The 19,077-nt window shown below is 40.2% G+C and overlaps 1 protein-coding gene across 1 annotated transcript in view; it reads right to left on the reverse strand.

Annotated features, from left to right (window-relative positions):
• dmd (dystrophin) overlaps positions 1-19,077 on the reverse strand; it is a 320,865-nt gene that overhangs the window by 186,542 nt on the left and 115,246 nt on the right. Inside the window, exons 3-5 of the mRNA XM_027291475.1 lie at positions 7,753-7,845; positions 5,035-5,115; positions 3,826-3,918 (exon numbers count right to left, since the gene is read on the reverse strand). Coding sequence (XP_027147276.1) covers positions 3,826-3,918; positions 5,035-5,115; positions 7,753-7,845 — 267 coding nt within the window. The remainder of the gene's footprint in view (positions 1-3,825; positions 3,919-5,034; positions 5,116-7,752; positions 7,846-19,077) is intronic.

The raw sequence follows: 19,077 nt of genomic DNA on the forward strand, positions 1-19,077 counted from the left end.
ATTGGTCTATCCAGTCAATGTATGTAAGTATACAATGTGTGTGGATTGTTTGTTATTCAGACCACACAAACAAGATCATTTGTCATTTGAAAAGGGTTAGTTAGGCTGCAAAATACACACAGAGCTCCTGTTTAAACCAGTATATACCTAGAGAGAACAGACCTGCAGAGGTAACAGTTGGCTACTCTTAGCAGTTACCATGAAACACACTCTCCCTGTCTCTCATACACTCACACAACACGTTTTAAAGACTTAGCCTGATGGACTAAACAACAGATATTGAAATCCATGCTAATGTGATGCCTGGTGATGTAACATTAGCATAAAGAGACCTTTTTTTAATAGAAAAAAAAACTGCTGCTTTCTAGCAAAGTTTTGACGTGGCTTGTCAGTGGATAATTTGCATACTCACACATACACATACACACACACACACACACACACATCCAGATACCTCCACATTCCAGCACACACTCAGTCAAAGGACACTTGTGTACACACATATCCATGCATAAGCCTGTGTGTGGATGTGGTTGCATCCTCACAGGCTGAATTTTTTGGCAAGTGTGAGTGACAGTTTTGGAGCACTTGTTCAGGGCTCAGGGGGGAAGAGAGAGAGAATGAGAGAAGTTATACTTCTCACTGCCCAGTTGTGCATTGCTTATGCATATCTTACCCTCACCTCTCTCAGTACATATGCAATCACACACACACATATACACCAAAAAGGCAGGTTTTTGTTTCCCTCCTCTCCTCTTTTTCTCATTTTCCTTTCTGTGCTCCTACTTTTTTATCCCACTCAGTATTTGTAGAGGGGCTGGACCGGGGAGTGTAAGACAGAATGACAAAAAAAGAAACTTGTAAGCTTCAAACCCAGTCAACAAAACGATCATTGCCAGCCACACACAGACACACACACAGTCGCACAGATAGATGTAAAGTACTACAGGAACAAAGAGTCACTCGCGCTATACACCCTCACAGAGTCACACTAACACCACATCTGCAACTAAACCTATTAATAGAGTTCGGTGTAATTTAGTGTCGAGGTGATTTCCCAGCAAGGGAACTCACACACACACACACACACACACACACACACAGGTTTGTTAGCAATTCCTCATAGAATGTGGCCTGCCGAGTAAAAAGGCACTCATTTGGGAGTAGGTCACTGCATGCATTTCCACTTTAATTGGAGGGGCGCTTTGACAAAGACTGCTGTATACTCACACACGTCTACACACTGACAAGGATCCACACACACACATACACACAGATGCACACAGAAGGACTCACAGACTGGCATACTTGCCCACACACGAGCAAACGATAACCTCCAGGGCGTAGCAGCCTTTGACAGGCATATTCACACATGCACACAGCACGCACACACACAGTGGCACACACACGTTGCTCACAATCATGCGCTTCCAGCCAACACACACACACACACACCATTATAGAACTGTGTTTTGCTATTAATCGCGTCATTAAGTCTATGCCAAAACTAGCGTGATTGAGACATTAGCCTCTATTCAACTTAATGAGGAATGAAATACAATTTAAATGTACTCTAATGTAAGCTATTAAACTACCAGCCTTACATGAGGTTGGTCCATCGTAACACAGATTTTGAACTTTAAACATGGATTAATGGGAGAAATAGCCAACAGTGGAGCTGTAATATTCCTCTATGAATTGGCAGAAAGATGAAAGGCAACAGGGGGGTGTGGGGGCCAAGAGCGAATGAGAAGTCGTGAAAAAAAAAAGAACATTAAAGGAAACTTTGGAGCACTCTGCACTGTTCTTGCAGTCACATTAATGTGGCTGGTGGATGAAAATTTCTCCAAAATGATCATGTTGGATACCTGAACTGTTTGCTCATGTTTTCTGATCAGAAGCAAAGAAAAACAAATATGATGGTGATAAAAAGATTCTTTTTCACAGTAAAAAAAAATGGTTGGAGAGGATGGACCCAAGTCTTCTTCTCCTTCCCAAACTGTAACATTAATATACAAATAGTTCAAATTAATATTTATATATTAACCAAAAGAAATTCTTTCAGCCATATTACTTACAGTTTTACGGTTTGCAGCTCTGAAACAGACAATGGAGATCTGCTTTAAACCTGCTCTACTTTACATTAAAGCTAAAAGGCACAGGTAAGCACTATTTCAGAAATGGAGAAAATAACATACGCAGTCAGAAGTCAAGAATATTCCACATGGTGGAGTAAACGGATTAAACATGAGGCAAAATACTGAATAATATAGTGGTATATATTATTAGAGGAGGCAGATATGAACTGATGAAATACAGATGCAGTCTTGAGAGGTGACTGCTGTAATCAATTCAGTGTTAGATAGCTTTAATATGGTTATTGTTTATTATGAATGGTCAATGAGGAGCTTGATTCTATTTATTTGTTGGTTTATCATTTCTCTTGGATACTAATATTAGAATTAGAAATATCTATGAGTGGCTGCTCATTAGAAAATCATCCATTCAACTGAAAGAAATCTATAGCTGTCACAATTCCACACGTAGGTAGTGTCTTCACACAATAAGCTAAAGTAATAATACTACCAGACACATTCCAAAAATGTTTGGGTGAAGTATTGATGTACTCCCAAAAACCAATGCGGGATGGACATGAGGAAGCAATTGTATTCTATAAATTGCACTCTCTTAATCGTAAAACCTGTATTAAGATAGACACAGTTCAAAACCGCCTTGGTGTAATGAAAGAATGGTTTTCTGAAATTTTAAAAAGTTATCTTTGGCGTTCTCTTGATGTTATACCCTTTGTGTGAATTGCACATGTGCTACATGAATAAAGTGTGCTGGCTTGCTCACTGTTGTGAAATATTAAAATAAATTGAAGATGAACAGCAATAACAAGACCATGGAAATTACAAAAAGCATAAACTCTTTTAAATTCATTTTGCTGTCTTTTTCTGGAGCAGAAAAAGTATGTGTGGAATTGGGACAAATACAAGGCCAGCAGGTTTTAAAGCCAACGTAACATTTGTGTATATATCAGTCTGTATTCCTGCCTCGCAAAGGAAACTCTTCTTTCCTTGCGTCTTTCTAACTATTGTTGCTTTGAGTTCCCAGTAAAGTGACTGCTACCTTCACCATGACTTCAACTATACACATGAACTACACACCAAATATCACCAGTAAAAACATCCTGATGGACAGATAATGTGCACCACTTTGTTTTTGTGATGTCGAAACTAAATAGAGCAAAGCAATACAAAGCAATATTAAGCAATAGACAGGAGCAATGTACATAAGCCATCTATGTCCCAGCAGATTCAATTTGTGCATCATGGACAAAAGGCAATTTCAGCTGGTGTTAAAGTGATGCTTCCTGGTGAGAAAAGCTGTGTATTTGATCCCCTCGACATCATCAGGGCAGTAATTTTGCTCATTGTAGCTGCTTTATCTTCACTATTAAACTCCGTGAACGGCCTCCATTGAATATAGTGTAATTACAGTGTCTCAGTAAAATGGATATACATTGTGCATACAATTTAGAGTTCAGAGAGACTGCACAGCTCTATTTTCTGTTTTGTTTGACTCAGTAAATACTCATCAAGGTCAAAGTAAATGAAAGAACATTCAGTCCAAACAGAAGCAGTGCTCTGAAATGCAGCAAAAAATCTGCTGCAACTGCAAAAGAACGAAAAAAGTTAATATTGGATGCATTCCCAAATGATGAAACTCCGCAGCTCCTAAAAATGCTGCACGGAGCAACATGCTGACACAGTCACACATAAACTCACAAAGACAAACAGATGCATGCACACGCAAACACACCTGCCAGTGGAGAATGATGCTCCAGATGAGCCCGAGAATCAGTTTGTGATTCCCATCAACGATGTCTGCCGCTCCGATATTCACCAATTCAACCTGGCGGGGAGACGAACACACAGACAAATCTCATTATGGCTTTCTTTTGCAAAACACCAGCCAGTCTCCTCACTTTTTCCAGCTCAGTGGTTCCCTTCTTTTTGGCTTTTGACTCCTTAAAATGAACCAGTGTCTACTTGTGACCCTTTGGTTTAATGTGGACCTTGAAGGCCTTAAATAGCTCCCTCAGCAACAGACTGATATTTTTTATTATAAGAACAAGTGAACTTACCTCATTGTCTTAAGTTGGTAGAAGGCTGTTTTGGTGACTGATTTTATGTGACTGTTGAAAGTCAGATCTGAGTCTATCAACACGGCAAGGTTTCGGACTAGGTCTTTAGTTTCTAGAGACAGTAACTCAAGGTGTTTACTGACAGCAACCCTCTTGTCTTTATTGCCAAAAACAATGACCTCAGTTTTTTCTTGATTTAACTGAAGAAAATTTTGGTTCATCCAATTTTTGACTTGCTCTAGACAGTTACAGGACTGCAGTCATCTGGGGACAGCGCAAGATATATCTGTGTGTCATCTGCATAACTATGATAATTGACATTAGAATTATGCAGAATTTGACCCAAAGGCAGCATATATATGCTGAACAAAAGGGGTCCAAGAACTGACCCCTGAGGAACCCCACATGTCATGTTTATAGTTAATTAATGATTTGCTGCTGCTGTGCATCTGTGTCTCTCTATCTCTATCACAGGTTCCACTGCTACTGTAATCATTTTATCATTCATTGTGATTCATTGTCATTTTATCATTCATTGTAATTGTACAGTATGTTTGTGTTGATTTGTTCTGTACACGTGACATCTATTGCACGTCTGTCCGTCCTGGGAGAGGGATCCCTCCTCTGTGGCTCTTCCTGAGGTTTCTTCCACCTTTTTTCCCTGTTAAAAGTTTTTTGTGGGCAAGTTTTTCCTCACTCGAACCGAGGGTGTAAGGACAGAGGGTGTCACTCCCTGTACAGATTGTAAAGCCCTCTGAGGCAAATGTACTTTGTCACTTTGGGCTATACAAATAAAATTTGATTTGATTTGAATCATGTATATTTAACTCTCACGTAATCACATCAGGACAAAGGGAAATATGTCAGGGTGCACGGTTACTCACATTGTTCTTCTGCAAAATCTGCAGAGCACGGTTGACATTGTTGAGCGAGTGAACACGCGTGAATCCTTTCTCCAACCTCACCTACACACGCACACACACACACACACACACACACACACACACACACACAAATCAGACAGAGACGATCATTGAGGCATAAACAGACCTTGCTCAGGGGCATTCATGAGTGCTACAAACAGCCACATTACAATAAAAGTGTGTGTTTGTAGGTGTGTGTGTATGTGTATGCCATTACAATAAGGAGATAGCATCGAACAAAGGACAAAGATGATAATGTAACTCCTCCATGAGACACAAGTAAGGACAGACAGAGGAGGATGAAAGGTTGCTAGAGATGAAAAGAGAGAGGAAGACAAAGAGACAATAAAGAGGAAGAGAGAAGCGGAGGAAGAGAGGGGGAGACGAACAGACAGGGGAGGAGGTGAAGAGAAAAAAACAAGGTGGGAGTAGAAGTTTGATTAAGACTGCGGGCTGTGCCTTGGTGTGTGTGGATGGACGGAGCTGTTCAGATTTTTAATCTTGACACTTTTCCCACTTTCACTTCCTCAAATGAAGATTTTTATCTTAAAGGTCAGAAGAATGATTAGTTTGAGGTTAATCTGAGGTTAATGCTGCGTGGCGTGATATGAGACAGAAGGCGGTGATGGGAAAGTTTTGCACTGTTACAACAGAATCAGTCAAGTGGACAAACTCCAACTGGTGGTTGCTAATAAGGAATGCAATTAACAAGCTGGATGAAGTGTTATGTGCGGTGGAGTTACAACTGTATGATCAGCAGTTAGTGGTGTGGGTCAAAACATAGAGCACAGTAAATATCATTTGTTTACAACCTATTTTAGTCTCATGTTCCACCACATCATCAACACCGCCTGTCTCTTTCCAAACGTCTTCATCTGAACTGCTGGGAAACGCTGCACACTATTGCAAAATAAGTAAAGTAGTGATCATGTGTAGAGTTAGTTTATTAATGAAAATAAATCTAAATTGAAGTGATTTGTGTCCTGTATCTAATGATGCCGTGGGGGAATGCCTTTGGTCAGTCCTATAATGAAAATCAATGTTTAGTTCAGGCTCCAGCAGCGCTCACTCCTATAACTTTAATAGTTTGGGATATTAAAGTAAGGCTCCACGCATGACTGCTGATTTTACTCCACAACAAGAGAAAACAAAAGACCTGACTGCAGGACTCTGCTTTTTATAAGACTAATAAAACCAATCCGTGTTCAGTTATGATGACGGCTGATCACCTCTCAGTCTCCTCTGCTTCATGGGCGGATCTGTAAAAACAATGTGCAGTGCATCATGGTCCCTGTCCAGGGTGCTGATCTTGAGATTGGAGATCTTTTAAAAGCAGATTGGACTTATTGTGTTGTTGTTTTAATATCATTTACTGTAAATCTTCAACATCACATCTCAGGCACTGTGCCAGTACGTGTCACCATGACGACTATTTCTTTAATCTTGGTCACCTTTCAGCTCCTTTTAGACTGGACGTCTGTCGCTCTTGTACTCAGTTGACACGACCACTGACACGCACTGGGTTACAACAAAAGGATAATCCCTCAGAGGAGATATAAACTATCTGTATATTTGTTGACATTCACTCTCTCTGTGCTTATTGAACATCATTTTTCATGTGAATTATGGGTGTCAGCTTGTATCCTTTCATCCTGTGGAGAGCAGGGCATTTCTCTGTTTAGATTACAGCTGCTTTATGTGTTTATGGATGTTGTCTTTTTCACTTTCTCCCTTCATTTACTAATATCACATGTTATTTGGGGCCCTACACAAAGTGCAATCTAGGCTCTCTGCCTGGTTTAATGTTCATAAACATGGCTGCCTTATTACTTAAGTACATTATGACCATTAGATGAACAAACAGTGGAGGGAAATCTCCACTAGATCATTCAGTCTCCCTTGTGGTAACACTACAGTCAGCTCTAGTGTTCTTTGTGTCTACTTTGGTGTTTGAGGTCTTTGCTAACACTGATCTCTCTGTACCTCAGGATCCCTGTCTGCCACTCACCTGCCATGTCCAGCCCTGCCTACATATTACTCCTGTCTGTAGATATCTGCCAGCACCGGCCCTGCACCGCTTTGGATCCCCAGAATACGTTTATATACAGTAACTATCAGGCTAATCTCTGATGATATATGATTTAGCCTCTGGGGGCAACAGCCAATAATTCAGGGCTTCTAGCGTAGCCAGCAAATATCTGGAAAACGCTGATGAAAAACTAAAGGTTTAACAGACGAGAGCCGAAGACTTCTGACAGAGTACGTCAACCTGTGTGTTCATCTCACAGACTGTTTACAAGCCTTCTCAAATCTGACTCGTCGGTACTATTCAGTCTACAAACGCCTTCGATGCCAACATCTCGCTCCCCTGCCTACAAATTCTGCATTCATGTGCAGATATCTGTTTATGGAGATTATTATCACCGTGCCTATTGGACTACTACAGTAATTTGATGAGGCAGTTAGTTCTGTTCCCCTTAAAGGCAAATGTTAAGCTGCCATCTGCACTGGATCCTCTTCTTCACACTATGCTGTTCTGATGACAGAGAGGGAGACGGAGTTACAAGTCTGGCATCTGGTTTGTTTCTCTATTTCTGGTTGTGTGTGTGTGTGCCTGTTTAAACCATACACTCCTGCGTCCGTGTGTGTGTCTGTGTCCGTGCGTGCGTGCGTTCATACCAGCTCATGTCCTGACAGCCCCTCCAGCAGCTCCAGCAGGCGTCGTCCATCACACAGGTCTGAGAACAGATCCTCCACAGGCGGTTTCCTTGTCTAAAACACAGACAGAAATTTCACCTTAATTTATCAATTTGCAATAATTATTTAACAAGATCATTAACAGGATGCAACATGTTTCAACCCTGCTGCACAGAAGCAAAATCTGAACCATCAGCTTTAGAAACCTGGACTGAAAGCAACAACTGGAAGAGGTGATATGAGGGGTCAATTCAGTTGATCCGTGTAAAGGTCAAAGTTTCATTCCCCATAGTGGAGCCTCTGCTGTTCATTGGCCAGAGATGCTGGTAGTGAAGAGAGACATCTCTGGAGTAATCACAAACCAGCCCTGTGTTAAATGTGAAGATAGCAGTTAATACCCAAGAGGTTGCTCTTTATCGGTACGGATAAGTCTAGGATTACAAGCTGGTTACTTCACATGGAAAACGCTGCAGGCTGAATACAGTGAGCTGTCAGAGCGGCCAAGAAAGAGGAAGTGAGGCGCTACATGAAAATACAACAAATTTACTTTTTTCTCTTTACAGCCAAAAATAAGTGAGTCGCAGTAAACTTCCAAATGACATCAGATTTTAAATTTGAGTTAGTTTTTTAAACTTCTTACAGACAGAAAAAGGCACGACTGGGCCTGGGAAATATAATCCTAAAACCATAAACATGAATAAGACCAAGCTAAAACAATTACTTGGCAATAACCGGATTCTATAATACCAGAAAACAGCAGCAGCAGCCAGAGGAGCGAGCACAGTTTCTGTGTTTGGGAACTGTTAATAAAAAAAAAGAGGTGTGGAAATGAAGAACACATTTATGTTGAATCCATTTGCATAGATTTAGAATGCCTTGGTAAAGCTGACCCGTGTATACAAATGGTGATATTTGAGAGCCTTTCTGTTTGTAGTACATATTAGTGCTTCATTATAAGCATGTAGGCACTGAGAAGGAGTCAAAGATTGATACGATGAAAAATACAAACTTCAAAATACTGTTAATATGTTACAAAATAACAATAACCAACAGAAGCTAAAGTGGTTCTAACCACCATATGGCAGTCCTTTATGAATGGGCAGCCCTCTTCCAAAGCAAGCTGACTGAGTTAGCTCCATTCACCACAGGATGCTGTTTTCATGTGCTGGGTAGTGAAACATCACACATGCTGTTGTTTTTTTTCATTGGGGAAAGACATGCTGCTGATAGGCACCACTGAAAACAAGAAATCTAACTGAAGAACATTACTGACCCAAGATATGGTCTCTTATTCTCTAACTACTTCTACCACATACATTACTATTAACAAACAGTTTCATCTGTTTATCCATTGCTAGCTGTTGTGGAGAAATGGCTGAAGTCAAAGGTCAATAGTGAGGTCAGGAGGGAAGAAAGTGTTCAGGAGTCTCTGATGTCTTATGCTGTAATATTTATTGACGCTTGGCAAAGGAGAATTAGAGACACTCTCAAAGTTCATCAGAAGTGCCTGAGTCCGTCTCACATTCTGCAGTAGTCATGCTGGTGGTCAGACTTTAAACCCCAAGATAACACCACAAATACTATACGCCCAGAACTAGTCAAAGAGAATGTCTTTACCCATGTTAGTGTTACCGTCAGCACGTTCTAGTCTGGAGACACTGTTTGCGTTAACTGGAATGTCAACAGCAAGCTATCTATTATGTCTAGGAAGGCAACAATAGGTCTCTTTGACTCTGGTCACCACAGTGTTGAGATAGACTGGCACCTGCTGTTCTCAAGCAAAGCCCAACAACTAATACAGTCGTCCCTCGCTATATCGCAGTTCACTTTTTGCGGACTCGCTGTTTCGCGGATTTTTTTCAGTGTAATTTTGCATGCTTTTTTTTTTACAGTGTACTGTACAGTATGGACGCGCATTGTGTTCTGCGTCCAAAATTGGCCAAGGGAGAACCGCACATGTGTTCTGCGTCCTGTTTAAGGGAGTACTGTACAAAATGTGTGTAAAAAGGTGTATAAAAGTGTGTGGTTAGGGGTTTTACGGCCTTAAAACATGTATAATAATTGTAAAACTCACTTTGTGGATTTCGTTTATTGCGGGTTATTTTTAGAACGTATCCCCCGCGATAAACGAGGGACCACTGTACTGCCGAGGACCTCAAGGCCCACACGTGACCTCGTGTAACCTGAGGAGAGAACATTCCAGAACAGTAGCTAACAATTTCAACCATTTATCAATGTTAGCTGAACATTTCAACTGTTTTTTGATTACATTTAGCTAACTTTGGCTCTCTACCATTTACCAATTACCTCTCTATCTATTTACTTTTATCTATTAGAAATGTTTAAGTATTATTTCTGCCTGGCAATTTAAATCATTTGCGTGTTACCGTTAGCTAACTAGCAGTCGCTATTACTTCGAGCTAACCACTTCTACCATTACTCCAAGCCAGCTACTGTGTTGTACACTTTCTCTGCTCGCTTGCTATAGTTACTCTTGCAAATTAAATTCATAATTTCTTCTTTTTCTGCTCCACAATATTTCCACATACCTTCTGGAAACGGTACAACATGGGGCACAAGCAACGAGCGCAGCTGGCGTTTTAACATGAAACAGTCGGGTCCACACAGGTGTTGCCAGTGACGCTAATTAAGGAACAGAGCCTTAATCAGCATCATTTGAAACACCTGTGTGGACCCGACTGTTACATGTTAAAATGGCTGCTACTGTATGAATGCTATTGCAAACTCAAAAGCATATCAATAAAAAATTATAATTTAAAAAGTATTTTACAGTAAAATATGAACACATGTGGTCTTTCATCACAGAGATATGACAGAATATCTGCCATCAGTCAGTCATTGTGTACAGTCATCCCTCGCTATATCGCGGTTCACTTTTCGCGGACTCGCTGTTTCGCGGATTTTTTTCAGTGTAATTTTGCATGCTTTTTTTTTACAGCGTACTGTACAGTATGAACGCGCATTGTGTTCTGCGTCCTAAATTGGCTAAGGGAGAACCGCACTGCGTCCTGATTAAGGAAGTACTGTACAAAATGCGTGTAAAAAGGTGTATAAAAGTGTGTGGTTAGGGGTTTTACGGCCTTAAAACATGTATAATAATTGTAAAACTTACTTCGCGGATTTCGTTTATTGCGGGTTATTTTTAGAACGTATCCCCCGCGATAAACGAGGGACCACTGTATCTGTGTAACTGAACAATAGCTTTCCATTGATGGAGACTGCCCAGGTAAGCCTAAATCAGGGCAGACCAGTGTGCCCAACACTTATACCAGATGCCAGATTGGCAACATGGTGTTGAAGCAAAACATTTCCCACTATTTCTTTCATTATTTCTCACATATTTTCACCTACGTAGCCTCTGCAGGGCCACAGCACTTAGCCTGAAGCTGATCAATTACTCCAATTTAACTTGGATATTGCAAATGACCTTCACATGCACAGGGTTTATTAGAGGTGTCATAACAGATTTAAGATCAGCTAATCTGGACTCGTTTTTCAGCAACACTTGATTTGGCACGGTCAGCAGCGCAATGATATTATTTGAAAATTGAGAAAAAGCCTACTGAAGTAAGTAATTATGAGAAAGTGTAAGAGGAATTGGTGAAGACAGGAAAGGGGCAAGGACAGAGACAGTGAGTAAGAAAAGTAGAGGCAGGTATCTTTGAAGAAAAGCTTTGCTTCTTCATGTTTTGCAGAATCATGTACAAATGACATCATGAATCTTTCCTGCGTTATTACTGTCATGGTTACTGTGGAAGAAATCTCTATTCCTGCATCAATCATGCATTATTACAACAATGGTTGCCATGTACAAGTCCCCACTCCTGCATCTCAAATGCATTACCACCAGCACTGAGACAGAGAGAATGAAGGGAAGAAGCCGAAATGACCCAGAACTGAACAAATAAACAGGATATGAAAAGCAAAGTGAAAACTGAAAAAATAAATAAATACCACACATCTACACTACCAAAGGTTTGGACACACCTTCTCATTCAATGCTTTTTCTTTATTTCTGTTGCTTTCTAGACTGTACACTAAAGACATCAACACCAAAAAATAACACAAGGGGAATTATTTGGGATTATTTTTCTTTGATGACAGCTTTTCTCACTCCTGGCATTCTCTCAGTCAGATTTAAGAGTTAGCTCTGCTGCAGAGGAAATTACGGTTCGCAGTCTTAGAAATAACGGATTAACAGGACCTCAGACTAGAGCCCACATAAATGCTTGCTAAATGAGTTCAAGTAGAAGACACATCTCATCAACTGTTCAGAAAAGACTGCAAAAATCAGACGGCTTGGACGTACAAACACAAGGAATGGACATTAGAACAGTGGAAATATGAACTTTGGTCTAATGAGTCCAAATTTGTGATTTTTGTTTCTGTCTGCAATGTCGTTGTGATGCACAGAAAGGTAAGCGGATGGTTGCTAGATGTGTGGTTCCCATCGTGAAGCATGGAGGAGGAGGAGATGTGCTTGTTGCACATGTTGCTTTATTTACACTTTTTTGTTCACCACATAATTCTATAAGTGTTATTTCATAGTTTTGGTGTCTTCAGTGTTAATCTACAATGTAGAAAATCTCATTCTCATGTCGCTTTCCTTTTCTGCTCACATTTATTCTCTTACATCTTTTTCTCTTATTATTATGCCTCTGCCGATCTTACTCTTTCACCATCCCTCTCTGCCCACGACCTACGCCTCTCGGCATTGTCCCGAGACTCGCCATCATTGAGTCATTCTCCACGCCGGAGCTGTGTGTGTGTCGGCAGTAGATGTATTACTTGAATGGCTTGTGGACTGTGTGTGGGTGCAGGTGATAAGTGAAGAAACCACAGATGAACACAGATAAAAGAACGGGAAACAAGGTGCAAAAAGATGCTCATGCACATTTTCATATTACTACAAAAAGAAAACAGACTACACACAAACAAACACACACTTTTTCATTCTCCTTCTGCCCACTCATACTTAATAAAAAGCTCTCTGTCCATTTAGTAACTTATTTCCAGTACACTCCAAAAATAAAAACAGGTCTTTAGGTGTTCTCTGGGCTGAATTGATGTTCCTATAATTACAGCTCTCAGATGAAGCACTTGAACTGGTCTGTGCTCATAACCAAAGCATCATCAAAAGTGTACACACACTGAGGTGAGGTGGCAAACCTACTCAACAGACTCCATCCAGAGCAGACGTTTCATTGATTTTACAGCTAATCAAATCCAAATGTTTTCTATTTTTCTTGCTGATTTTATAGCTCTTTGAGCAAAGTAAAGCGCAGTGCTTTCTGGTGTCCTTCAATACAAACACTCTGAAGTACCATTAAGCAAGATGAGCTGGACACACAGAATCGAAGCACCCTGACCTGTGACTTGTAATGACAACAATATTCATCGGATGCAAGAATCCTAGTGACTCAGGGATCTGAGTCCCGATTTTAGTCGGAATGGAAACTTATGGTAACGGAAAAGATAACCATAAACCAAATGAGCATGTTCCCTTATGTCTTCAGAATATAATTTGTGGGCTCGGGCATCTCTGCAGCACTCTCAGCAGGATTACCAAAAGATAGTGACCAAATTTCCATGAAACTTAGCAGAAGGATGGAGCATAGGCCAAGGAAGAACCCAAAACATTCCAAAGCTGATCCGAACCAAGGAGAGGACGCATTAATCATTTTTAACTTTTGTTAACAGTGCAAAAAGTCCATATACAGTGCAGATTTTCATTTCAGACAAGAGTGGACTATTGGCCTTAGAAGAATTTAGTTGTGACTCTGAGAAGAAGTGGTTTGTCCCTAACTGAGTCAGTCACTTTACATCATTTAAGTGCAAGAACTTAAAATTCTTTTCATATCTGAACAATGTCTTCGTATTCGTTGTAGGTTGTACAGTCATATATTTTTCTATGGATCTTCTGTTGAAAATGTTTTGTACACTTGAGGTATTGAGCGATTTCTGCCAAGGTCGTCTTATATTTGTTGAGGAAAATAAACCTCTGTAAAAATGTTTCCACACTTTGGTTTTTGTACAGATTAAATGGTACACAGACTTTTAACCAATTTATGTAGTGTTTCCTAGTATTTTTTCCATAGCATGTTTATATTGAGAATACAGTTTATTTCCTCTCATAATATTACATCAGTATTTTCTGCTGTAAAATATGGTGTACCTCAGGGCTCTGTTTTTGGCCCTCTGCTCTTCTCTTTAGGCCTTTATATTTCACCTCTTGGCCATTATATGCAGTTTTGGAATACATTTCCACAGCCGTGCCAATGATACACAGCTGTATGTGCCTGTAATGGCTGACAATCATGCTCAAATGATCATTGTAGAGGCCTGCTTATCGGCTGTGAAATCCTGGACGTAATTTCCAAGATCGCCTTTTTTCCACGATAGCTAAAATAAGGTCTTTTCTGTCCATGGCTGCCTTTGTTTCATTCAGACATGATTACTGTAATACTGTAATTGCTGTCTGGTCTAACACATGCTAGAACAATAAAATTGACACAATAACTGATTACATCATAATGTGTCATTGCTAGATTGATAGAAAGGTAGGAAATGACATTTTGTTTAATGATGCATTTAAGCCACTAATGGCTTACCTTACAGTCTGCTGCTGTGAACGCTGATTGGCCACATTGTTCCAAAAAAAAAAAAATAATAATTGTTGTTGATGTACCAAAACACTGAGAATGTAGTATTTGGGGTAACATGAAGGGCAGGCTGTTCTCTACATCTGCCCACAATTAAGTGTGAAATCACAGGCTGCTCCTGAAATACGCTCAGCTCTAATTTGTTTTAGCACTTATGTATCTTTTTATCTTCCTCCAACACAAACCGGGATTTACATCCACACAGACAAATACAAAACACGCTGAGTGACAATATAGGGCAGAACTGATCAGGACAAATCTTCACAGACGAACGAACACACACACACACACACACACACACACAAGCTCCTTTTCATTTCAGCAAACAGTGATGGCCATGAGTACAATCACCTCTACTTGCATGTGACCAGAATGCCAAACTAACTCTGCTGACTCATTTCTTGTGTGTGTGTGTGTGTGTGTGTGTGTGTCTGTGTGTCCTTTTCAGACATACACAGGTGAATCATTCTGTATCCTTCAGATCTGGGACTGGGTCTGGGTCTTTCTCACACTTTTAAAGCTTTGCGTCCTTGCTGCCTTATAATTAGCCACAAATGAGAGAATATTAAATCCATGATATCGACATGCAGCCTGTTTAAGTAATGAATAAACTCTTCCACACGTCTCTTTTACTTGCATTTGAAGGTCCACCTATGGCTGTCACAGTCTATTGATTCTAGTGCTTCTGTAAGAGTATAGTGCACTTGACTATAAACTCTACTGAAGATTACAGCTTAGGCCAAGTAAGTATAGCTGCTTTCTGTGGTGTCCTGACAGTCATCACCCACACTCAGCAGCAGCTGAAGTCAGCTCACCAGCTGCAAACTATTGCAAATGCTTGTGTCACACCCAAGTATCAATTTCCATTTTATTTACGCTATTAGATGTCAGAAAATAGTGAAACATGAACGTGAAGCCAAAAGTGATTTTTCCAGTGAGTTTGTTTTGTCTAAACCAACATCCAAAAAAACTAAAAAGATCTGGTTTAACATCACATAAGACAGCTGAGAACTGGATCTTAGAGAATACAAAGCCTTTAAAAAAGATTTTTTTGAAAATGATGAGTCGAAAAATGTATAACAATCTAACAATCTCTGTGTTTATTTCATAATATGGGTATTTAGATTTATAATGGAAAGATAAAGAATTAAAAAAATCATCCAAACAGCTTCATTTTCTGTGCTTAATAGTTTTGTGCTAAAAGCTATAACGCTCGTACGTGCATGTATAAGTTTAGCTGGTCGCAACATGTCAAAGATAACGTCATAAAAACAGGAAAAAAACGACTGTTATCATGGGAAACAGAAGATCTTTCCCAAATAAACTGGTAACGTGGTGAAGTGAAGTTCCCCAGTGTGGGATCATTGACGTCTACGTTATCTGTTCTTAAATAGTAGAAATAGAATGACTGCAAAATTTCATTGGGCTATATTCCATGATTTTTCTGTATACGACATGAGAAGTTAGAGGTGAAAAAAGCAGCTATGGAGTGTCTATGGAAATTTAATTCTGAGAAAAGCTCTCTTGGCTTAAGAAACATCAGTTTTCATTGACTCTACAGTACAAGCTTCAAGACCAGATCATAATCATCAAATGAACAGCTGTGTACCTTCTGTCAAGCATTATTCTGCAATATGCAAATAATCTGATTAATCTTGTTTTCTAGCCTGTGTTTACATTATTATTATTTTTTTATCTGCATCCTAGAAACACTATCTCAATGTGTTTATTACATCTAGCCATTTTAACAAGCATCACAACATATTTTATACGGACAGAAACACATGAAGACAAAGTAATATTTAAAAAATAAGCAAGACAAAACAACAATATCAGTAAATCTCTCCTCCCTTCAAAGCATAACCCTCCCATTATTATAACGGCTTGTTCTTCTTCTACGAGCTGATATTATGACACTGCAGCACAAACATACATCCAGAAACAGCTTGAGGAAGAGTGTTCTCGGGCTGACCGACATTTATCACACAGATGTGAGACATCACATCCTGGGAAGTCATGCTGCTCGGGCTGCCAGCAGTTCCTGTCTGCACTGCACAGACAACAACAACCTGGAGAACTCTGGAAATAGATGGAAAAGTCTCAATCTGGCGCTTATGTGCCAGAATTGTGTCAGCTGTGTAAAATGGAGGGGAAGAAATGATATTACTCGGATGCCGTTTGCATTCAAGGCACATTTTCTGTTCATTACAATGTATTCACATTCCTTTTCATCTCCTCTGTTTAAAACAACAAGTGAATCAGACCCCGTGAGCAGACACTGTGGATGTCACTTTCACTGAAGGGTAAAACCTGTGTTAACAATCCCCCCCCCCACACATGTCAGACACAAACCCATCACCAACTATGAAAAAAACAAATCAAATGCAGCCATGTTTACAGATGTCAGCTTCTGTAATTGAATTTTCAAACAGGTCCTCCTGGGTGACTTAACACTAAATCACAAAGAGGAGGAGATGCCACGGAAGATGGCACGCGAGTCACACGATCTGATCTGAGGACGGGCGGGAACGGTGCATTTTAGTGATTGGGTAAACAGCCGGCTGAAAAAAGAGTCACTCCGTGCAAATAGCATCTCTTTCAATCCGCCTAGCGACCACTGAGATAACAGTCGACGTGACGCGGTTCATGCGAACGTCTGGTTGTTGCCGGCAGAACAGATAAATGCTGAGAGCAGAGGAAAACATGAGTGTTTGCATCGTAGAAAAGAATTATTATAGAATTATGGAGAGTTTTAGTCCAAAACAGATGGGCCCCAAAAGCCCCAAGGTCCATATTTAATTGAATTAAAATAACATTTAATTAAATGGTCACAAGCTAATTGAAACAACAGCCATCCTGAGGCCAGGCAGTATTCCAGAATAGGAGGACTGGCTGGTCTCTGAGGCAAAATATAATTAAGATGCCGTGTGTATTCTCCTGGCTGTCATGTACTTGATGGATACTTGTGTGTAGAGCACGGGTCACCAACCCATCGACTGGGATGGTGGTGAACATGATCAATGTATTTCATCTGGAGGGCAATTTGTGCTTTTTTTCAGCCATCAGAATGGAGCCGTCAGCTGCTTTATTTGCTGGATTAAGTCACCACTAATCACTGTGTTTGTAATTATATTTGTGTCTTAATCCTCAGTGTGCAATAGGACATTTTGAGCACACAGCTAATAAAATATGAACAGTTTGATTTGTTTTTCCTTAGTAACCAATAGTCGTACCAAACTGGAGGCAAACAATGTTTTCTGAGGTTAACGTAGGTGGTTATCCTCAAAAGCATGGCAGCCTTCATCTGCAGTGGTGACAAGAAGCAGGCGAATGGGAAAGGGGACGGAGGGCAGAGCAGCTTCCCCACCAGAAAACAAATACGAGAGTTTTAAAGTTTCTTCCGACAAGATGTAAACCGAGATGATCTACACCGCAGAATGTTATCAGCAATTTCACAGGCAGGAAGCTGTGAAATGTTTCTCCTTAATTCATATCTGACTATTTCAGTGTCTCTCTCACTGTCTGAGAGCTACAAGTGTGCACATTCAGACACACACACACACAGTGATTTTCCAGTCAAGGATCTTGTTAATTGTTGTTTCCAGACAGATTTTACATGACTTTAAGCAGCAGAATTTAACATGCTGTCTAGAGGGTGTCCTTGATGCTCTCGCTGCCACATATCACACACACTTTCCAGATTAGTTGACTCATGGCTAAATCGCAAGATTTCACGCCGATTTCGTGCCTTTGTCGCCCGGTTAAAAGGAACATGTCAGCCGCCGTGAAAGACCTTCAAATCTTCCCTTCAGGTGGTTGCACTCTCTTCATTTTTGAGCCGACTGAAACAAACAGAAGGTTCTTGTTGGTGAAACTAAAGACTCTAATTGATTTTTGTCAGGGAAACAATCCTGTGCTCCAACGTCCAACACAAACACCTCAAGGATAAATAAACAATAAAAAATATATTAACATAATCATATACTGTATATTGTCCTTGGACAGAAGAAGGACATTACTGCTGTAGACTTATTTAAAATGAATGCTGGAAAAAGAGAAGTTTGAGTCACCGCTGATCTGTGCTGTACAGTACAAATAAAAACCTTGCAGTCTCTGAATGTTTTCAATGCAGTATAGCACTTCACCCAAACATAAAAGTGATGCGTCATCTCAACACTTTCGGCACAGTCACTTTTCTTTCTGTCGCACAGTTCACACAGATCCTTCAGTCACTTCATCGCTGAAAGTTGCTGGTTTATCACAGTCCTGTTGTGCAACAGAAGCTGCAATTTTAGGTATTTACAGTCCTGTTGTGCAACAGAAGCTGCAATTTTAGGTATTTACAGTCATCCCTCGCTATAACGCGGTTCACTTTTCGTGGACTCGCTGTTTCACAGATTTTTTTTGTGTAATTTTGCATGTTTTTTTTTTTTTACAGCATACTGTACAGTATGAACGTGCATTGTGTTCTGCGTCCTAAATTGGCTAAGGGAGAACCGCACGTGTTCTGCGTCCTGTTTAAGGGAGATCTGTACAAAATGTGTGTTAAAAGGTGTATAAAAGTGTGTGGTTAGGGGTTTTACGGCCTTAAAACATGTATAATAATTGTAAAACTTACTTCGCG

This window comes from Larimichthys crocea, chromosome XIX, assembly GCF_000972845.2.
Source record: "Larimichthys crocea isolate SSNF chromosome XIX, L_crocea_2.0, whole genome shotgun sequence".
In the NCBI taxonomy this organism is placed as follows: Eukaryota; Metazoa; Chordata; class Actinopteri; family Sciaenidae; genus Larimichthys; species Larimichthys crocea.